This window comes from Protopterus annectens, chromosome 7.part0 (assembly GCF_019279795.1).
Source record: "Protopterus annectens isolate FY-2018-M chromosome 7.part0, PAN1.0, whole genome shotgun sequence".
Lineage (NCBI taxonomy): Eukaryota > Metazoa > Chordata > Ceratodontiformes > Protopteridae > Protopterus > Protopterus annectens.
Window position 1 is genome coordinate 547,725,431 of NC_056739.1, and position 24,233 is coordinate 547,749,663.

General features: G+C 42.3%; 1 protein-coding gene across 1 annotated transcript in view; it reads right to left on the minus strand.

Moving 5' to 3' along the window:
- The window catches only part of LOC122806047 (complement receptor type 2-like), a 63,361-nt gene that overhangs the window by 14,711 nt on the left and 24,417 nt on the right, over positions 1-24,233 (minus strand). Inside the window, exon 3 of the mRNA XM_044076287.1 lies at positions 23,184-23,363. Coding sequence (XP_043932222.1) covers positions 23,184-23,363 — 180 coding nt within the window. The remainder of the gene's footprint in view (positions 1-23,183; positions 23,364-24,233) is intronic.

The window sequence follows — 24,233 nt, forward strand, 5'->3', positions numbered from 1 at the left end:
GCTCAAGAGAGAATATTCTTCAGAACAGTGGACCCAAAGTAGGCCCTGTTCCTGGAGGCCAAATCCACTTTGTAATGAGTGATAAAGGTATGAAGCCTTGATCATGTTGCTGCAGCACAAATGGTGTCAAGTGGTAGTCTAGTCCAAAAGACAGAAGAGGTTGCTATGGCTGTTGTAGAATGACCTTTTACTTTATAGGAAAGATTTTTTTTTCTGATATTTATAGGTAAAGGCAATACAATCTAACAGTCATTTCAAAAGTGTGACTTTAGATACAGGAGCACCTTTCTTAGAGTATGAAAAATGATACAAATAATTTGTCAGATTTTCTGAAGTCTTTTGTCCTATGCAAGTAGAAATGTAATTGTATATGTACATCTAGTTGTAGCATATATTCTGCCTTGTTGCCAGAGGTTGGGGAAGAAAATGTAGTTCTATGGATTGGTTTAAATTAAATTCTGAACATACTTTAGTTAGAAAGGATGGGATTGTTTGAAGGGATACTCTGCCTATGTGTAAGAGTATGTATGGGGGCTTTATAGACAATGCTTGTAGCTCTGAAACTCTCTTAGAAGTGACTGCTATCAAAAGAACTGTCTTCCATGTCAAAAACTTTAAATCACAGGATGATGCAGGTTCAAAAGGGGGAAAAATCAAATGGGATAAGACAAAGTTCAAGTCCCATGGTGCTTGGGGGGGGGCTTTAATGGGTGGTCTTAATAAAATAGTGCCCTTAAGAAATGCTTTACAAAGTCTGTGGGACATCACATTTGGTCCCGATTCACCTATATGGAAATTAGATATCGCTGCTAACTGAACTCTAATAGTAGCTGCACCTTCATTAAACAGCTTTGCCAAGAATTCAAGAATGGAAGCTATAGGGGCAGAGAATGGATAAATGCAGTATTCAAGGCCCAGGAAGCAAATATTTTCCATTTGCTCATATACAACTTCCTCGATGAAGCCTTATGAGATGAAGATGCGTCTCACTGATGCGGAAAGGTTAGGTAGCCCTGCTATATTTGCAGTCGGAGCAGCCAAGCTGTCAGTTTGAGGATTTGAAGGGAGGGGTGGAGCATCCACGAAGCACGAGTTAGAAGGTCCAGAACTCTGTCCAGAATCCATGGCTTCTCCTGGAGATGAGGCCAAAGGAAGGGGAGCCAGATCTGACGACGCCAGTATGGGGAGAGGAGTACCAAATTCTTTCGCAATGAAATGGCTTTCTGAAGAACTTTGGGTATCAATGGAAAAGGAGGGAAGGCACAGAGGAGACCTGAGGGCCAAACGTGTACAAGTGCATCCTTTGGTAACTCCCCTGGGGGGAACTAGGGTAAAATAGCTGCTGCATTTGGCATTCATGGACATGGAAAAAAGGTCGCAGCAAGGCTGGCCCCATTTGTGGAAAATCATCTTCGCTACTTTTTGTTTCAGGGTCCACTCGTGAGGCATCAGAATCGCTCTGCTGAATTTGTCTGTTATCACATTGGATTTCTCCAGGATGTGCGCTGCTATCAGAAAGCGATGGGAGGAGGTCGCCCACTGCCATATTCTCAGGGTCTCTTAAAGGTGGTAGGACCTGGTTCCTCATGTACCACACAACTGACATGTCTGTCTATCGCAATAGTTCTTAGGGGAAGAGAGTCTTGGAATGCTTGCTACACAAGAAGCACCACCCTCCTCTCTAGGCCACTGATGTGTAAGTGTGGCTTGTGATTCTGCCAAGTGCCCTGGACTGTCCTTCCCAGATAATGCTCCCCCCCCACCCTATTTGGGAAACGTCTGTAGTCACTATGGATAAAGGCTGTAGAAGAAGAAAGGGTTGACCTAATGTCAAATGAGTGGAGTGAAGCCACCAACTAAGATCTTTTTTGCAGGATTCAGAAACTTTTCGCAAAAAAAGAGGAAAATCCCAGGATGCAAAAAACTCCCTTACTAGCCTCAGTAAGAAACTGAGATGCCTCATAAAATCCTCCAAAGCTAGTTACGAAAATAAAATTGCCAAAGATTCCAAGACAACCACAAAGCATTCTATAACTATGTCAAGAATCTAAATGGCAATGCTCAGATCTGCTCTGAGCTAAAACAGAATGGCATTAAATATACTGATCCAAAGGATATTGCCAATATCCTAGCAGATCGATTCAGTGCCAACTTCACCCCCCTCTCACCCCCTAAATGGCCCATCTCAATACCGGAAGATTGCCAAATTCCAGTAGTAACGGCCACACAGGTACAAAACGCACTCTCTAAAGCCAAGAATACAGCATCCATGGGACCAGATGACATCCCGGGCTGTGTACTACATGAACTACAATATGAACTGGCACCTCACCTAAGTGTCATGTTTAATCATAGCCTCACCTCAGGTTTCGTGCCCACTGAGTGACGCAGAGAGTACAGTTTTGTACCTACCATAAATGTAGATGTTCGAGGATCTACATTGCTGCAGTCATAACCTGTGGGTAGTCCGCTGTCCTCGATCGGCCCGAATACCAAAGAGCTGGGCTGGCGTCGGTCATTGTCGCCTGGAGCTGACGTCAGTACGCAGTAGTACTTAAGCGCATGACCGACGCCATATCCTCAGTCTTTCTTGCCCCAGATGTCAGAAGGCCTAAGAATGAAAGAAGGCCAGAGCCAAAATAGTAAACACCCAACCACAAACCATAGAGGGGAAGGAGGGAGGGATAATTGGACTGCAGCAATGTAGATCCTCGAACATCTACATTTATGGTAGGTACAAAACTGTACTATGTTCTTCGTCTCACATTGCTGCAGTCATAACCTGTGGGTAGAATCCCAAAGCAAAGGAAAAGGGAGGCTGGCAAACTAAATAGCACTAGGAGCTGCTAACATGCCCTGTAAAACTGCAGTGGCAAACCCAGCTCTGGACTTGGAATAAAGAGGGAGATGGTAATGCTTAGTAAAAGTGTGAACTGAACTCAAGTAGCTGCCTCCAAAATATCCTTAGTAGCTACCCCCCTCAAAAAAGCAGTAGATGTGGCAGTAGCCCTAGTAGAATGAGGCCTGATCCCAGCAGGAACATCCTTCCCATGATGAGAACAAAAGGCAATACATTGACCAATCCACTTAGAAATAGTCTGCTTTGAAACAGCCTTCCCTTGTGAACCCAGAGCAAAAGAAACAACTGTTGACTCTGTCTGAACTCTTTAGTTCTGCTCAAATAATAACGTAACTGTCTGTGGATATCCAAAGAATGCAAGACTTTTTCCCCCTTATTTTGGGGATCAGCATAAAATGTAGGCAAATGAATAGACTGGTTCAAAGCCACATTAGAAATCACTTTAGGCATAAAAGTAGGGTTAGTTCGCAAAGAAACTCTATCCTTATGGAATATCAGAAAAGGTTCAACTGCCATGAGTGCCTGCAATTCAGATACCCTCCTAGCAGAAGTAATGGCCAACAAAAAAGCAGTCTTCCAAGACAAAAACTTCAGTTCAGACAAAGCTGCAGGTTGAAAAGGAGGTAAAGTAAGCTTCTCCAACACAAAATTGAGATCCCAGGAAGGAGTAGGAGCCCTACGTGGGGGTCTTATATTCTTTGCCCCTCTAAGAAATTGTTTGAACAAAGGGTGAGAAAATAAAGGTGGGTCACAATCATAGTGAGCAGAAATGGCTGCAGCATGAACCTTCACAGAAGAGAATGACAAACCCTTGTCCAGTAATTCAGTAAGATACTGCAGTGCAAAACTCAAAACAGGCACTGAAACATCAAAGCCCTTTGCTGTGCTCCAAAGAAAAAATCTCTTCCATTTATCAGCATAAACTTTTCTAGTACTAGGCCGCCTGGCTTCCAAAATGACATCTAAAACCTGTTGTGGAAGCTGAGACTCCACCGGCTTCATTACAGGATACGCCAGGCTGTTAGATGCAGGGACTGCACCCGAACATTGAGAAAATGATTGTTTGACTGGGACAACAAATGAGGAACCTGTGGCAAAGGCCAAGGAGGCTCCTGAATTAAGCTCCTCAGCAGAGGATACCAATGCTGACGAGGCCAATCTGGTGCTATTAGAATCATGCAAGGCTTGTCCCTCCTGGCTTTCAAGAGTACTTTGGGAAGAAGAGGCAGAGGGGGAAAAGCATAAACGTGAAGGTTGTTCCAACTGAAAGATAGAGCATCCACTTTCCAAGCATTTGGGTGGAACAACTTTGTGCAAAATGTTGGCAGTTGGAAATTCAGAGGAGAAGCAAACAGATCTATGTCTGGAGTTCCCCAAGCCACGGTCAACTGTTTGAATACCTGAGAGTCCAGTTTCCACTCGTGGGGATCCACAATTTGCCTGCTCAATACATCTGCTAGGGAGTTCTGTGCTCCTGGCAGAAACCGTGCTTGAAGATTGATGTGCAAACTCAGAGCAGTCTCCCACAAAATCATTGCTTGTCTGCAAAGAGGGTAGGAATGGGTTCCCCCCTGCTTGTTGATGTACCACATGACTGTTGTGTTGTCTGTTTGAATCAACACCTGTCCCGGCTGAAGTAGGTTCTTGAAGGCTGTCAAGGCAAATTGGACTGCTAACATCTCCTTCATGTTGATATGCAAATGTAGTAGTTTGGGAGGCCACGTGTCTTGTATCCATTTTCCATTGAAGTGTGCTCCCCCAAGCCAAGTCCGAGGCATCCGTCGTTAGTATCTGACTCGCCTCTGGTCGGATCACATTGAGTCCCTTGTTTAGGTGACATTCCTGAGCCCACCAGAAGAATTCCTTCTGGATGCAAGGTATAATCCAAATAACAGTGTCCAAACTGTGGCAGTGTTGAGTCCACACACTTTTGAGATACCATTGTATCTTCCTCATATGCAGTTTGGCATTGGGAAGTACTAGGATGCAAGATGCCATGAGCCCCAAGGCTTGAAGGACTGTCCTTGCAGTCAGCCTGGACATTACTGATAACTGCTGGAAGTACAGATGAAGAGATCTTTGTTTGTCCGGGGTCAGAAATGCCATCTGAGAAGCTGTATTCAGTCTCACACCCAGAAAGCACATGTCCTGAGAGGATACTAGACTGGACTTTATTTCGTTCACAGAATACCCTAGGCACCTTAAAACTGCCATTACATACTGGAGATGTTGTAGTAACTTGTCCTTGTTTTGAGCAAGAATCAGGCAATCGTCCAGATAAGGATAAATTTGTATTCCTCTCTGTCTGAGGAAGGCAATCACAGGAGCCAGAACTTTTGTGAATACCCTGGGCACAGTAGATAAACCAAAGGGCAATGCAGAGAACTGATAATGAGAAGTACCAGCCCAGAATCTCAGGAATCTCCTGCAGCTGGTTCTGATAGGGATGTGAAGATAGGCCTCTGAGATCCAGGGTTACCATCCAGTGATCTTTGCCTAGCATAGGCAGAAGTTGTTGTAGAGTTAACATCTTGAACTTTGGGATGTCTAGGTAGGTATTGAGAATGGACAAATCCAGAATTGGCCTCCAAGTGTTTCCTTTCTTTGGCAGTAGGAAAAGGCGGGAATAAAAACCTAGGCCTACTTCTGACGGAGGGACCACCTGAATTGCCCCCATCTGCAAAAGTAAAGAAATTTGCTCCTGAGCCTCCATCCTTTGCTGAGGAGGCACATCCGGCATGCCTTTGAAAGGAGGAAAGGTGTGAAAATACAACTTGTACCCTTGATTTATTATATCCAACACCCATTTGTCCTGGGTGACCAAATGCCAGTTTTGCTTGAAAAGTCCCAACTTTCCTCCTAGAGGAGCTGCCAGTAAAGAAGGGTCTGGCAGCGGAAGATACATGTCATTGGGTCTGTTTACGAAAGGGCTGACCCCTGCCCTCACCAGAAGACTGTGCAGGAGAACTCCAAGTCCTAGGTCTGAAAGAACCCGGAGTGTGGGCTCTGCCTCTACCACGTCTAGACCTGCCCTTAGACTGATAATCCGAAGAAGGATAAGACCATCCCCTAGCAGGCCAATTCCTACTAAACTTAGGGGGCTGCACCTGCATAAAATCCTTGACCGCCTGCATAGACTTAGCCTTATCTTCCATCTTTTTCAAAACTGATTCCACAGGAGGACCAAAAAGTACTTCCGATTGAAGAGGAGCATCCAAAATCCGAGCCTTAACATACTCGGACAAATTTTGATCCTTAAGCCAGGCATGTCTACGAATAACTGAACGTGTAGCAGCCACCCTGGATGTAGCCTGAAGAGCATCGAAACCACACTGTAAAGAATGCTTGCCAACTTGATCTGATGCATGAACCAACTCCTGGAGTTCCTTACACTCTATACCCTCAGACAAAGCATCCACCTTAGATTTCAATTGCCCCAACAAAAAGTTTTGATACTTCAGCATATGAAATTGGCAATTCAACACCCTTATAGCTAATGTAGGTGAGGTGTATACTTTTTTCCCCCACCTATCTAAAGCTCTAGAATCTTTATCCAAAGGGACAGGATTCTTAACCACAGAAGCCCTAATGCCCTTCGGACCTTGAATAATAGTTTCCGGATCAGCTCTAGGACTTTTGTACAAATACTTATGAGCTTCTGGAACTCTATAATATCTGTCCGGCTTAACAGGGGCAGGAGGCAAAGAATCAGGATTAAGGGAAGATTCAGAAAAAACATCCTGAACAACATCTAAGACAGGAGGAATAGCCAAGGGCCTATGCTGTGGTAGAAACAAAAATTCCCTAAGCCTCTTCCGAGAATCTGAAAAATCCTGGCCTTCCCACTTAAAATGTTCCCTCATGGAATGCAAAGTCTCAGAAAAAGAAAAATCCTCTGGAGGAGAAGCAGAAGGACAGGAATCCTCTGCATCAGTCTGAATAAGAAGGGAAATCCTGAATTTCCTCAGCTGAGGAATCAGAGTAGTCAGAGGAATGATCCATTCCCTCTAAATCTGCCTCCACCCTAGGCCTTTTCTCTGGGGGGGGCATAGAACCCCTGATCAAAGTAATCAAGCCCTCTGCCATTTTCAGCATATGTTATTTAGGAACAGGGGCTGAAGAGCTAGAACCATGACCAGGGCTAACAAGACAAGGTTTGGCCTTAGCATGGCCTTTAGTCACTGAAGTAGAAGGCCTAATAACCTTCTGTAAGGATGGAACTACAGACACCTGAGAAGCACCCTCAGCTAGGCCTAAATCCGGAGAGGCCAACTCCTGCAAAAGTAAAGGTTCCCCCTGGGATTCAGCCGAACCCTCGGCAGGATCCATAGATTCAACCGGAGGATCCTGTGAACCGGCGTCCGTAACGGACGACTCATCCGGTTTAGACTTCACAGATTTGTCCCTACGCTTTTTAGCGGTAGCGGGCGTCGGAGGATCCAACGGCATGTTATAATTACACCGTTTACCAAACACAAGCCTGGCACAGTCTAATCTCCTTTTAATGGTGCGCTTATTAAATCTAGCACAAAAGCGACACCCGACCACGTCGTGCTCAGGCCCCAAGCAAGGAATACAGAAAGAGTGATAATCCCTATGAGGTATCTGTTTCCCACAAGAAATGCAATTAACTTTTTCTGACATCCGGAAACTGAGGCAAGAAAAAGACAAAGATTTCCCCAACGGGGTACTTAGCCCAACTTGGTCTTCGGTCTGAAACTCGAAAAAAGACAATTTCAGAACGCCGAACGGCACTCAAACGCTGCTTCTGCTTCGGACCACGCGGCAAGAAAGACTGAGGATATGGCGTCGGTCATGCGCTTAAGTACTACTACGTACTGACGTCAGCTCCAGGCGACAATGACCGATGCCAGCCCAGCTCTTTGGTATTTGGGCCGATCGAGGACAGCGGACTACCCACAGGTTATGACTGCAGCAATGTGAGACGAAGAACATCTACAGTTATCCCAATCCACAAGGGGGGATCCACCTTGGATCCCGGAAACTACCGTCCCATCAGTCTGACAAGCCTCATCTGCAAGGCCATGGAACTTATAAACAAAGACAATGGCAACCTTCAAACACTGGACCCCACCCAGTTTTGGTTTGTGAAGGGCCGATCTTGTCTCCTGAACCTGATTGACTTCTTTGAATCAGTCTCCAAAGCCATGGACAAGGGTAAGGTGGTCCACACAGCCTATATAGACCTTGCCAAGGCCTTTGACACCATCCCCCACTCTGGAATCATAGATAAACTTACTAAGTTGGGCATTAATCCCTATGTCACCCAATGGGTTGCTAAATGGCTTACTGATAGAATCCACACTGTAAAAGTAGCAGACTCCAAATCCAGCTCCATACAAGTGACAAGTGGAGTACCTCAGGGTTCAGTCCTGGGGCCGCTCTTGTTTGGCATCTACTTCTCTGAAGTACAGGTCAACACTAAGGGACTCTGGCTAACAAAGTTTGCAGATGACTGCAAACTGGGAGCCATTATTGAATCCCCAAATGATGTGGATACTCTACAAAAGGGCCTTACAGAAACAGATGCTTGGTGCCAGAGCCATGGGCTCAAGCTCAATGCCAAGAAATGTATTGTTATCCCCTTTGGGAAAAACATGTAAACATGAATTACCATATAGGTGGCAGTACACTAAACACAAAGTGTGATAAGAGACTTAGGGACACAGGTGGACAGTGGTCTCACCTTTGATAACCACATCGCCACAACAGTCAGGAAATCCTATGTGGCACACCTCATCACGAAGGGCTTTTCATCCAGAAAAAAGTAGGTCATTGTCCCACTGTACTCATCCCTCATCAGACCCATTATAGAATACAACGCCCCATTTGGTATGTACCTCTCAAGACATCTGCAACAACTGGAAAGGCCTCAGAAATACCTCACTAAAAGAATCACAGGCCTAAAGCAGATGCCCTACGCTGACCGCCTTAACTCCAGCTATACTCTGTCGCATATCGTCTACTCAGAGGCGATCTCTGCTTAACATACAAGGCCATGTCAAACCCAGAGCTGTTGGACATGCTACACTTAAAGAAATCCCAATCCCTCAGAGCTACACGCTCCAGGGATCTAAACCTTGTCATCACAATAAACAAAACATGCTGGAGGGATAGGTTCCTGACCCAGACACTCCCCAGACTCTGGAATAGATTGCCCATACATGTCAAGCAGAGTGCCTCTTTGGACCTCTTCAAGAGGAACCTTAACGATTGGATGGGAGAAAGGAAATTCACCCCAGGGATCACGTCAGTTGCCCTGCTAGACAGGGGTCCAGGAAAGTAAATAATGTGGGAAGAAATAGCCAGGGAATTGTTATGGCTAGGCTTGTATAGGCCCTAGGGCTGATAGCCTAGTACCAACCTATGAACCTATAATTAAGTGGGACATGGGTAGTTCCTGCATGGATCATTGAGTGAACAGTAGCCACTGTAGAACTCTTATGTGCAGACGTGCTAACGGAATTAGGGTTATTGCTGCTGCCATGTTTTTTCTTCTACTTTTTTCTTGGAAAGTAGGAGTAGAACCTATACCCTTTTGGAAGGGAGCTTTGCCATCATTTTCATTGCGTCTAGATCTGCTTCTATAAAAACAGTATGCAGAGATGGCAACAAGGCAGATTTTTCATAGTTTATTGTGATTCTTAGGTGAGAGCAGATCTGTAAGGTGGTGTCTCTCGCTTTTGTTAGTAGATGCTTGGTGGTGGCAGTCATCTAGATACGGAAACACGGAGTCCTAGGCGTCTCAAGTGAGTCATGACTACTGCCATACATGGTGAACACTCTGGGGCTGTAGTGAGACCAAAGGGCAGAGCTCGAAACTGGTAGTGACAGTCTCCCACCCAAAAGCGTAAATGACTTCTGGATCTGTCCATTTTTATGTGGTAGTACGTATCCTGGAGGTCTATCGAACACATCCAATCATCTTTTACTAGGAAAGGGAGTATTGACTGCAGCGTGACCATGTGGAACTTTGATTTTTTTTTTTTTTTTTTTACTGACTTGTTTAATTTGCCGAGATCCAGACTGGGTCTCCACTCTCCTGTTTTCTTTGGAACTAAAAAGAACCTAGAGTAAGTTACAGATCCTATTTGGTCTGCAGGGACCGTCTGGATGACTCTTCTCTAGCAACTTTTGTATTTCTAGAGTTGCCTGTTCCCTTTGACTGGGTGGAATGCCCGGGATTTTTTTTTATGTTTGGGAAAGGGAAGAAAAGGGTATAGAGTAACCTCTGGTTATAATGCTTTGTACCCACTTGTCTTTTGTTTTTAGCTAGGCTTACTCCCGACTGCTTCCAGAGACAAGCTGAAAGGATTTACTAAGGAAAGATTCCCTTTCATCCAGATTTTGCAAACCCCCCTCTGATGCATGGCCAGCATCTTCCATTACTGCTTTCCCCTCAGAATCACCACGTGTGTCCTGAAAATCTCTCTGGGATTTTCAGAACCACATTTTTCCTCCCTTTTGACCTTTAGGATAAGGTCTAGAAGGTATGAAAAAATGGACTCCTTTGGCAGAGTTTTTCCTTCTTGTTCACACCTGGTTAGTGTGTCTTACTTTTGGCCCGAACAAGGACCAGTCTTCAAAGAGGGCGTTAAAAGATTATTTAAAGGGTTCCGCAAAGTCACAGGTGCATCCAGGAATGTCTTTAGGGATATTCCTGAACCCACTTCCCTACTTGCTCCATCAGCTGCATAAGAAATGAGTCTCATGGAGGAGTTGAGCACTGAATTTAAGGTGGAGAGCAGAGAGGAAACGTTTTGTGATACCGCTTCTGCTACTGAACCTTGGACATCACCTCCTAGCTCCTTTAGGAGAGCTCTGAAGTCTGGTAAAGTGGGTGAGATAATTCAGTGAGCTGAGCGCAAAGGTCACAGAAGAAAAGGTGCACTTTCCGTATTTATCTGTCCATCGTACCAGACTCTTGTTCGGTGATGTACAGAACAGGAGGTCTGACCGTTCCTTTTTGGTGGCCGCTGCCACCACCATACCATCTACTGGGGCACCTTTTGTAAGGAAGTATCTATCTGTAGGGGATGTTATTAATTTGTTTGGCCTCCAGGGAACAGGCTCCAATGAGTCTGGACACTCCCACACCTTTCGACAAACTAGGTTCATCAGTTCATTGAAAGGCGGAGACACCCAAGTGGTGGAAGTGAGACCCAAAAGCCCTCTATCAGATGTGATGGACTCATCTGGTGAGTCTAAATGCTTCCTCTTACATAGCTTCTTATGAGGGAGCTCTTGAGAAGGGGATTCTGGAGAGTTTTCAGAAGAGAAGGGTTCACCCAATGGGGCATCCTGATGCTTAGAGTCTCCAAGTCTCTGTGGATGCAGTGGTGCAGAGGCAGACACCGGTGCCTTAGGGGGAAGAATGTCTGGATCTGACAGTGGAGCTGTCTGTGGAGACAGCACTCATCACCTCGAAAGCCTCCTGCCCCTGATTTGAGGAAACTCCCAGCTCCGAAGAACCAGAAGGTATCCCTGGAAACAGGGAGGTCAGCTCTGAGGTTTATGCAGGAGCTGAGCTCACCCGCACTGAAGTCCTGAGAGGGAGGTTCAGATCAGACAACTGTCCAATCGACCAGAGAGCATCGGCTCCTAGACTCCTCGAGGAGAGATGGAACAGTGGACATCACAGCAGTAGTCAGGCCTGAGGTCTCAGCTTTGATGGCTCCACTATAATCAGTTATACACATTCTGGCTCTGAAGTCCAGGATGGGATCAGATGAGGAATTGATAGTGAAGGGGTAGGTTTGGTCAATTCCAAAGCCCTCTGGGTCGGATCTGACAGTTTGGTAAGTGGTGTCTGCAACAGCCTCTGCACCACGTGATCCACATCATCAGAAAGGCTCCTGGAGGATCGAGAGGAAGGACCAGGAGATCTGGGATTTTTAGTAAGGGGGACCTTAAGATAGGAGAAACAGATTCCTATTCTGGGGACTGGCTTCATACCAGAAAACCCAGCGGCTCCAAGACTGAAGGAGCCGGGGTGGAAGGCTTCTCAGGACTGGCAGTCTTCGGGTTCAAAAAGGACATTTTTTTGAGAATGGCCCAATTTTGAAGGACTCAACTTCAATGGCTTCTGCAGAGGGGGTCTTGAACAATCCTCTAAGAATCAATTTATTCTTCCTCTCTAACAGTACTCTGACTGAAGGAGTGGCATATGGCACAAGACTCCTGAAGGTGTACGGCTCCAAGGTAGTACACGCATACTGTATATCCCGGTCTGTAATGGACATTTTTTGGCTGCACTTAATGCATTTTTTAAACCCCGAGGGTTTAATATCCTTAGACTGCTTGGACATCTCAGTAAATACCATCAGCAAAGAAACGCAACAAATTATCTATGTATCAAACACAAGTTTTTTTTTTTTAACACCAACTATAAAAGGAAAGGGAAAAGGAGAAAACCAGATAAAAACTCAGAATTTACAAAGCTCTCTAATTTTAATGAGCTTGTCTAAAAATCTAAAGGGAAGCCCTCTAACTAAAAACAAGTTTGAGAAACAAGTTTAAGCTGTAATAGGGTATTGGAGAAAAAGGCCTTGAGAATAAACGATGGCCAGCAGCAAAAACAGCAGCAGCGAACACGCTAAAACTGCTTTAATAATGTTAACTATAATCTTAAAGGTTATAATAATAAACAAACTATCCTAAAATGACAAAATATAAGAAAGGAGAAAATTTTCACTTAGCCAGAGAAAGTAGAAAGCACCAGATCTTGTTTTAGCGGCAAACGAGATCTGAGGAACTTTCCTAGGGCATGATGGAATAGGGTTTTTCAGCCATGAGCTAGTGGAAGGCCTCAAGCTTTGTATAAGGCAGAGTCGGAACAGAGGATCAGTTCCAAAACCAGCCAGTAAAAGAATGGAGGTGAGATAGGACATCACATCTACAGTTATCCGGCATCTACCAATCCACATGGGTGCCAGTTAAGGAATAAAGTAAAAACTCGGTTAAGATTTAACTCTTAGTAGTTTCTTTTTTACTCTTGCTTTTTGCTCTCCTGACTTCAACAGCTTCTGTTTTTTTCTTGCTTCTTCATATTAAGCTTTCAGTCTACCACCCTTTCCTGTATGCACCCACTGTTACCCTCATCACTTCCCTTTAAGCACCTCCTTCTTTAGCAGATTCGCTTATCCCACTTCATGTTTTCCACATATGGTACACTATGAAAAAATCTGACATGCATAACATTTGGAGTCAGATTACTTATTGTTAGTAAAGGTCTTGCTGTAAATATGACACTTGCTGCGGCATAGCAAGTGGACTTCTATTCACTGATGTCATGCCCTTTGATATATATATTTTTTCACTAGTAAAAAGGCTTGTCCAGTACAACATTAATGCCTATCCCATGCTGCTGCTACTACTCGTCTAACATCAGTTACAGCAAGCTATACACTAAAGGCATTTAGTTACTTGTATTTGTTGATCAGGCTAGAGCAGCCTTAAACACAATTTTCAGTGTCAGTCTAAGGACACATGAAATTTCCAATCAAAAAGATGCAACAGTCAGTACAATACTATCACTATTGGGCAGAACATATATTTTTCAAGGTTTACCTCCATTAGGTCACAAATAAAAGATGTGACCGGTCAAATATCAGCCTCAAAACACTGGAAAACTGCACTTTCGACTGCTGATAACAGCGAAAGTGCTATATAACAAATCCCATAATACAGAAATGTTGGATGTGTACGAAACACCCATTTCGGGATGTCTCCAAACAATAATGCAGGGGGGCAAGCCACCCTGCACCCCCTCAACACCCCCTGCTAATTTAATATACTAACTCCAAGATCGCACTACAGTGAAGGAAAGGGTACATGTCCGATCCTCACTGTAGTATGATCTGCACTCAGAATGCCAAATTCACATGAACGAATGCACACTAGCATTCACTTACTTGAATTCACACGTGTTTTGAACTTTGCAAATCATCTTTCACAATTAGTAGTTCTGTTTTAGGCTTGGTCAGAGAAAGAGCAGAAGGCATGGATTCTTGACTCTGACTGAACAGTGTGTGAGACCCTCCTGATTGGTTTGGTTGTTATTAGAGGCATTTACTAGGAAAAGACTACACGCAGCCTAAGAGCCCTGCATCATCTGGGATAAGACTATTGATCACCAAAGAGCCTGTGGCCTGCTTCTCGTCTTGGGATTAATGCTACTGTTTTGCTTCTAGTGAGAGAAGAAACAAAGGAGTCTTGTATCCCAGCAGCAGGAAGCTGTGCTGAGACAAGCACTATTAGTAGCCACATAGTAGCCAATTAAGTGAATCCCACTATTCATCATTCTAGACAAAGTTATTTCTTTTCAGCAAGTACTGCTGGATTAGCTACCATCTAACCCAACTTCAGAATATCTCTCTAAATACTTCACCCATAAATTGTCATGGTCTTCTACAGTTTCCTCTCAAGTGTTTAGCAGTGGCCTGTATAGACACAGGCACCTTGAGCTAACATTTTTCCTGTAAAAGCACCCTTGAAATTTCACCAATACCTAGTTGCACACAGGATAACTAGTTTGTGCATTCATGAGCAAACCAGATAACCCACATTTTATGCTCTCACTGCAACTGTCTAATCAATAAAAAGGGTGTTGCCATGGATATGAACTTTACCACTATCTCTGTAATCAGCTGGGTGGACACTGGCACTCTGAGGCCATTTAGAAATTGCTTCATCTTTATGGACAACTACCTAGTTTTCAAACTAATGAGGTATGTGAGAGATACATTTACAGAATGTCACTGGAGGCAAAAGTACTCCTAATGTTTACAAGATTGTCAGTAATACACGCTGCATGCATCCCAAATCAGACACACGGACCCACATATCCTGAGGCACTTGTATGTAACCTTCCTGAATCCCAAAGACCTCCCAGACAAAGCACACAAATACCTTCAAGCAGCCCCAACTGCATTTTTTAAACCACCACATCAACACATACAGCCACATGTAATGGAGCCTTTATTTCTAAGCCAAGTCACCACACAACGTAACATTCTGGCCACTAGAGACTCCATTGAGAGATACACTAATGTTCCTCTCACCAGGCTGAGTAATTAAAAGACCAGTCAGTTGTTAATCATGGACCAGGATCAGTCATATTATGTATGCACTCAGATCACTGGACAAGTACCAGTATAACTCAGTCTTTCTGGGTGTAAATGACAAGACTTACCTCCCTGGACTACATGAAGAGACATCATGGAGCTCTGGGAATGCGAGTCCCAGGCTGCTACAAGACCAGACCGAGCAGTATTCTACCTTCTCCATGAATGAAACCACAATATGAACAGAAGATAGTCAACCTTAACTGGCTTGGGTTCTGGTGTCATTTTAAGGTGGTACAATACCGGTCAGCCTGGAAGGAGATGGTCAACAAACCACCCTGCTTTGCAGGGGATTGTTTGCAACTTTCCCTTCTAGGCTTTCAAACACTGCCCTCCTTCATAATGCCTTTAAGGCAATGACTATACTTCCGACATAGCAAATCAAAACGAAGAAAATCTAAAGGTGTTACTGGTCAATGCTAGGAGTCTAAACAAGAAACTCCACTCCTTACAAGCTTTCCTCACCCAAGAGAATGCCGACATCTGAGCAGTCACTGAGACTTGGTTTAAGGCAGTGGAGAGCACACTGGCAGTGTAAGGCTATTAATGCCTTCCAAACATTTAGACCAGCTACTGCACAGGCAGGGACTAAAGATGGTGTCTCTGATGACATCAAAAATTAATATAACTTAAGGCTGGTCAAACAGAAGATGCACTTGAGCTTCTCTACGTTTAAATCACCATAGGCAAAATTCCATACCACTTCCTACTACAGGTCCCCCTCTATGACCCAAGGAACCCCCCAACACTTATTTAAGCTTACTGGAAACACACCATCCAACCCAATACCATATTCATGGTAGACTAATTACCCCACTGTTTACTGGGAATCATTTACAAGACCAAACGTGCAGGCACAGATATTCTTGCATTTTGTAAACAAACTCCCTGGACTAGATCATACATCAACCAGGGGCACAAACATACTGGATATGGTCCTTACTTATATCGGGCAGAGCTGCACAGCCCTTAGGTGTAATGTTCTCTCTGGTGGGGTTACACCACAAAATGATCCCTTTCAAGAAAAATAAAATCTGGAACCCAGCTAACCTGGAATGTTCTAGAACTACTCTAAGGCTAACTTCCTACTATTATGGGATAATCTGTCAAAACTTCAAGCCCCCCCCCCCCAAAAAAAAAAAAAACTGAAAACATTGCTGCCTACACGGAACTATTCAGAGACGCTATACAAGCATGTTAATAGCTGGATAGAGGCAGCTGTACCTTCCACGAATAAGTACATAACAAAAAAAAAATAGCCACCTTGGTGGAATCACATCAATAGGCTGTATAACCGAAGGAATAAAATCATGGCAAAAATTGGGGGGGGGGGGGTGTAGCATCCAGAAGGATAAAAGTGCTCTCAAACTAAACTCAGGGGATAAAACGTCTACCAAAACCAAAGCCAAATTTGATCTCCTAGGCCAAGGACAGCCACAAGGCATTTTTTAAATTATGTCCTCAACCTCAAACTCAATACACAACTGTGTGCAGAGCTTGTTGTTAATGGAACCACCTATACTGCGACAGAAGATACAGCATACCAACTCAGACAAATTCAGTAATAACTTTCCTCACCCTTTCCTCCCGCATGCCTCCTTTCAGGAAATACCTTAAAATGCAACTTCCCCTACTATCACTAGGGAACAGGTCCTCAAATCCTCTAGAAAGCCAAGAACACTGCATCCATGACCACCCAACAGTATCAAAGGCTGCCTTCTACATAGCATAAAATATGACCTATTAGGGCCTCTGGAATCAATATTAACACTAGCCCCAAAACTAGCTTTGTGCATCCCAAATGCAGAACAGCAACTATCATCCTTCTGCACAAAGGCGAGCCATTTACAGTTCATGCCTCACTAGTCTCGTATGAAAACCCATGGAAAGAATCATAATGAAAATGATAAACAATGACATAGAAAACCTCCTCACACTGGACACAACCCAATATGGTTGCGTCACAGGCAATTCATGCCTACACAACATGGTGAACATCGAGAAGGTCACCAAAGCAATGGGACGAGGGCAAAATGGTTAACATTGCCTACCTTGACCTGGCCAAGGCATTTTACACAATACCCCACTTAGACATTGTTGGCAAAGTCAAGAGGTTAGGTATAAATCCTTATATGTCACCCAGTGGATAGCCAGCTTGCTCACAGACAGGACCTAGGAAATTAGAACTGAATAGTCCACCTGCACAAAGAGGACAGTCATCAGCAGAGTCCCTCAGGGATCAGTCCTGGGCTCGCTCCTTTTTGGCATCTACTTCTCTGAAGTTCATGCCATGTCAAGGGCCTCTACTATACCAAATATGCAGACAACTGAAACTTAGGAGTTATAGAATTCCCACCTGACAGTGCTCTTCTCCAAGAAGGGCTGACAGACAGAAAACTGGTGTCAGAGCCAAGGACTAAAACTAAATACTAAGAAATGCATTATAGTATCCTGGTGACTATCGTATTGACAACACACTTAAGTGTAAACCCAGTAGTCAGGGACTTGGGGACACATGCAGACAGTAATTTAGCATTTAACTATCATGTTTCTACAGTAGTGAGGAAATCATTCTGTGTTCCAACTTATAGCAAAAGGTATGAGTCACGTCCAAGAAGGTCAGTGTTCGACTGTATTGGGTATTTATCAGACCCATTGTTGAATAAGTTCATACCATATGGGGTATTATAATCAGGCACATCCAACAATTAGATCATCCACAGAGGTTCCTCATTAACAACTCACAGAAACAATAACAGCAAACTTGCAGGCGAAAACTAGTAACCAAACTGAAACCGCACAAACATGGACCAGTTTGAAGAGCTCAGGAGTCAGCAAATACAAAAAAGAAAAAAAAAATAGTCATTTTAGCTCTTTTGCCCTTTCTAACACACAGGACTTAATCAAAATTCATCAGTTTTGATGAAGCCCTGTATGTTAGAAAAGGACTAAAATGTTTTTTTTTTTCTTGTTTTGTGTGTGTGGATTAACATCCTTGAGTTTGTATTTGCTGTTTCTAGAGTTCTTTGAGCTGGTCCCAGATTGTGTAGATTCCTCATTAACTCATTCAAGTCTAAAACACCTATTTTGTTTATTTCCAGTTCACACCCAAAGCTCCTTATGGCATCAAGACTTTTTTTCTGGGTCTGCCTTCTTTAACAAAGCAACTTAGAAGCTAATAACAGCCAGTATTATAAAGTACAAGGAGTTACTGACAAAATGATACAATTGTTAATCTAGGATGTGCTGCAGTAGAGAAATTAAATCACCATTTGTAACATTCATATTTTCAGATTTGTTCTCATTCTCATAACTGAGAGTTCTGGGTGTTATTGAGGTGTATGATCCGATATACCATTACGGGAGGCAAGGAAATTCATTGTTAATGTTCATTTATATCACACTACACCCAAGATATCACTAGTTATTTTTTGGTGAATACAGAATCAAACACTTCGATATGTATGCAATACTTCAACAACCAACTGCAAACCGTTGCAGGTGAAACCTTAGCTATTGTAGAGTGATATTCGCACCGTACTTTGCATACCTCGAGTGATAGTAGAGTGATATTTATAGTAATTTATATTGCTAATTATCCAATTAAGCAGATGTTTTCCATATTTCTGTAAATAACTCCAACATGCGCACAGAGGAATTTCTCATCATGTGAAAGCTTATGTCTGGTTAACAAAAATGTTCGAACTGCATATGTCAGGGTTGTTCAAATTCAAAAGATATGAGAATATGAAGTTTACCAAAAATATAATTTTGGTTTGTATGGATTACATTACTTATGTCAAGACTAAGAACACGACTATTATCATTGTAACTACTACTTACTGATAATATATTTACATTTATCTAGTGCTTAAGTTTATTTTTTAGAAAATTTTCAGGTATGCAAGCTGTGTGTAGGCTGCTACAGGCATGACATTACATACCACATAAGTGTTAATGAATTAAAGGAAAACAGGGTAAAATTAATGTGCCTAACTGCTTCCCAGGCCCCCACTTGTACATTTTTCATCTCCCAAGCCCCTGCTTACAATTAACCAAGGGTACCAGAAAAGGACAGAGATTTGGGATGCATGGCTAGGCTTAAAATGTCTAGTGATGGTTTACCTAGTAAACACCTATAAGTAAATCCTGTTAAATGATATGAACATTTACATACTTAAGTTTCACCATGGCTCTGAAGCATCCTAGTTCAATACACACCCTTATAGCATCTGTAGTTATCAAACATTCTCAAAGAAAATGCATACTGAAGTAGTATTGTTTATACAAGTGAACACAATGTCTCCAAAACGTTGTTAGTAACAGCTACACTGTCATCTACATGGTTTATGTGATGTGTGCAATAAGGACAAACTGGACAGTCCAGTTTTAAACAGTTGTACAAATCAACAGTACTCAGTCTTTCCTGTAAAGTTTGACTCAAAAGTAAAAAACAAAAATGACCCTTTAATATCTTATTTTTGTTCATAGAAACACATTTCAGAAGTGTTCTTTTGGTTCAGTAAACATTCTGATACATCTTGTCCCACTCCAGCACCTTCTTTTGTGGCTACTGTTGTCATTCTGAAGGCTCAGTAAATCTAGCCATTCTCCGTAACAGAATAACTTTTCAAATGCATCTCAGTTTTTCATTTATTCAATTTCCTTACAGTGTATCTCTTTCACAAGTAGGTATAACTGACTAGAGAAGTAGATAAAAACTAGGCACCCTTTAAATGCATCACCATAATGAAAACCAGGAAGAACTCACAAACTAATAAACCAACACTGAAATAACCGCCAGAAAGTCCGGACAAACATGAATAGTCGGAGAAACTAGTTATTTTATTAAATAAACCGCTTTTCGTCCCACTTAATTGTGGGACGACTTCAGATAAAGATTAACTATTTGTAGGTTATTGACAAGTATTAGTTGGTTTTATTACATTTCTTGCAGTATTTAAGAGTGAACATTTGATATGTATTTTAAGATAGTATATAAATGTATAATTTATGGGTGGCATGTATATACAAGACAAGATTGTAAATACATTCCATAAGGTTTAGCAGGATAAATGAATATGCACATTAATAATTAATTAGTAACATGTATTTTGAGTAGGGATTGGTGGTTGTAAACGCACGACATTGTTGCTTTTACTATTTAATTGATTTTATACCTTTTTTAATCTGAAGTCCCACAATGGGACGAAAAGCTCTTTATTTAATAAAAGAACTAGTTTTTCTGACTGCATTTGTGGTTTGTCCGGATTTTCTGGCAGTTATTTCAGTGTTGCATCACCATAATGTTAGCCCGCTCTGCCCTCAGCCAAACATTCTGCATTTTTATTTACTCTCTTCAATAGTTACAGTGTGATATTTCACACCTAGATGAACTACCACCAACTCAAGCAGATGGGACTTGGGTAACCTCTAATCAGAAAGATAACACACTGTGGTATAGCCCCCCCCCCCCCCGGTGCATGGTAGTGTCAGTAGTTCAATCAAATGGAGTAGGAATAAAACCTAGAACCTTCTGGTATTCCAGCACTACAGGTGAATGTGCTACCTCCTGCAACCACGACTTTAAACTATGACAAAATAATTTTCCACTAATATACGTCAAAAACATCAATATTCAAAGTAGTGATAATTGTCATTTCCATTACATAATCCATTTTATGTCAATTTAGTTATTTACTAGACAATTTTAATCATATCCCAACACTGGTCTGTTCTGATGCTGGCCTCAGCCCCTGGTAGAGATATTCTTGTTGCCATTTAAGCTTTCTGCCTTTACACTTTTTTAAAACTTCCATACCTTGTGGTTCATTCTCAAATAATGCCAAACCACATGTCACTAGAAAGGAACAGTTGTTCCACAATTCACATCCTTCCCAACAATTCACCAACCACTGTCCTGTTTTCTCCTCTTGGTCCTTATGAACTCCTTAAAGAGTACCTCCTCAGACTGTGGTGTGTAGACCATTTCCAGGACAAAATGACAAGCTCTTAATTTTGTGATAACTACTGTAGAATGGACACCTCTTTACAGCATTTCTGATCCAACTACAGCCTTAAAACTTTAAATCCATCCTTTCCTAATTTCAATATATCTTCTTCCCAAGCACTCAGACAACTCAGGGGACAGTCTTGCCCTTGGCTAAAACAGCCAATTATATGAGAGAGAGAGAGACAGAGCATCACAACAAACAAGGTTGCTTGAGCCAATACAGACACTTGATCTGCTTTGTCTCTATTCTGCAAGGACGTCTCCTCAGTTTGTTTCAGAATCTTTGTACAACACTTCACTGTGTTGGGCTGATAATCAGTTGCCCTAAACCTATCGAATAGCCAACTATCATTTGGGATAGTACTGGGGCCTGAAACTAATGCATTGCCCATGGTCACATCTACAAAAAACATATCCAGGTCTACTACTGGATTTCTACTTCGGTTTTACAGGGTCCAACAGCCTTCCCAGTATGTATTAGGCTTCTTTGGAATGGCCAATTTCAAATCAGTGTCCAATAAGAAAGCTGTCTTCAGACGCCTTAAACATTGGTGGTACAGTAAAAGATCTGAGCAAGGCAGGCTTAGATAGCCTTTATCTAGGAGACTTTCCAGGAGTCCCATCTAAAATATTCCCTCATAAAACTGAGGGCCCTTGCAAAGGAGATGTCATCTGGCAACAAGCCTGGTGAAATCACCTCTTCATTATCTGAATTATGTCTGAGGAGGGGAAGACATTTGTAATGTAAATGCTAAAGCTTGCTCTTCTCAGGAAGAACTGGATTTTCTTGGAAAAGAAATATCACATTTTCTTTTGGGGGGGGGGGGGCTGCTACTGTAAGCTCTGCCACAGTGTAAACTTTTTTGTTCAACTCTAAATCGTAGAATGTTAAGTCTTGCTGCACAAGGAAAAAGCAAATGCATAGAATGGTGAGCCCTATTACAAAAAGGGAAAGCAAATTCATAGAACTGGGAAGGTCTCAGGCAAGATACTCTGCATGTATATTTGGTTTCTGTGAAGGAGAGAAATGAAAAACCTGGCTCAGACACAGGCTCTCCTACAGGACTGGTACGGACATTTCACTCTGACCATGGAATGCATCATGTGCTATTATGGTCACAACAGACGTGTCTTACTGTTAGAATTACTGTTTCTCTATACAAGAATCAGGTACTTTAAAGAAACTGGTCTCTGTATCAACAGACCCTACAATATGAAAAGAGGCTTGTGAGAATGAGATGGAAACTACTACTACGGCTGCTTTCCAATGAGTTGGACAGAGACCCGTGAATACAAAATGCACCAAAACTGGGAGCTAGTAAACTGCGTCAATGGATTCAGTGCCCTCAAGCCTCATCAAATGCCACAGGATCAGTCTTCTGTTCCTAAGCTGCATTTTTTATTTTTAGGTCCTCTAATCCAAAGAGTAAATGCAGTAATCCTGGGGGGGGGGGGGGGGGGCATAGTTTTTTAAAAATCTGTGCAAACTGTAAGTCTGGGACTGAAAAATATATATGTGTGTGTGTATGTATACAGGTTAAGTGACATACACCTGCAGCAAAAAAGAACTGAATGTGGCATGAGCCAACAGTGAATTTTATGGAGCATGCATGCAACCTCACACCCAAGGACATGGGCCCCATTGTGGCAATGACCAGTGGAGCCCTGGGAGTCAGGCTGGTCAGATATAGGTTATGTATAATTCAACAGTAATTCAAACAAAAAACACACTTGAACCTTAACATTGGTATCACTCCACTTAGCATGGCGGGCATTTAATTTTATACCCCATCTTGGTTTTCCAGGACGTACCCAGTGATAAATGTAGGCACTACCCAAACAATATATGTCAGCAGCCAGGGCAGTGAAACAGTAAACGGGCATCAGTACATGGACAGTGCACTAAATTACATTCTGAAAGTGTCGGGCTGAATTCAGCATTAGTCAACCCATACTCTTTTCATGACAAAAATATTATGACATTAAGCTATTATGAAATGATTCTCCAAGTGTCAGAGTTTTACATCTGTTTAAAAAACAATGAAATCTCTCAGCTACAGATAAAAAAAAATTAGTACAGACAGACCGGATGACTTCATATTTTTAGTATTATTTCAGATATTAAAAACAGGTTACACAATCCAGTAAAAAAATGTTTCCTTACTTTTACATTCAGGGGGTGGGGGAACCCACGTGTTATTTTCTGAGCAGGTGATTGACGAATCACCATACATCTTAAATCCTTCCTTACATTTAAAGGAAACACTGTCTTGGTATGTATAGCTTGGTCCAAAATTAGACTCTTTGTATCCATTTTCCACCTCGGGATTAGAACAATGTACTTCTACAAACAGAAGAAAACACTTGGTTGTAATTTTACATTGAAATGATTCATTTAATGAACAGATCTGTGCTCCAAATAATTAAACTCTATAATGTTCAAAGAAATGTACTGTGCCAAAACATTTTAAGTCTTTCAAAAATACTTCAAAGCTCAGATCAGACTACCACTTCAAGATCTTGGGAGAAGAATTTTTAAATCATACTTGGTTTACTTAGCATCACACTTCATAAAATGTATTAACTATTCAGAGTTTTTTAAACCCCTTTGCTCACATACTGTATCGAGACCAATGCAGTACTTTGGTCAGTTTTGTTCAGCTTTATGGACACGCCTTGTTCATCTAGTTTACCAATTGCTCCTTTTCAACACCTGACCACATAAGTCTCAGGCTACTTTAAAAATTACTACAGCAATATGAATATTTTTAATTTGTTTTCTTCCCAGGCCTCAACTGAATATGGGTTATTCTGACCCAGTGGACTTTCCTGGTCAACTAATGTCAATAAACAAAATATTTAATTGTCCTCAGCTGAAAGAAAAATACTGAGATGGAAGCAAACAGGGTAATGTACAGTTACTATAATTTTGCAAATTGACAAAGGGATCTTTCCTCAGCTGAATGAGGTTAAGTAATACGCAAGAACTTGAATAGCAGGGGCTTTGAACACGAATAATGTTTATACAAACTGCTAGCTATCACAGCTGGAAGGCAGACAAATTGCCATTGATGCACTCCACTGCAAATATGCTAACTGCTTTGTGTAGGTTCACTAGAAGTCTAGCTTAGAAATGTAGCCAAAGAAAGCCATAGGGATTTAAGTAGGCAGTCAAGCCTTCAAATGTAGTTCTTGCAATAAAGCATTTCAAACA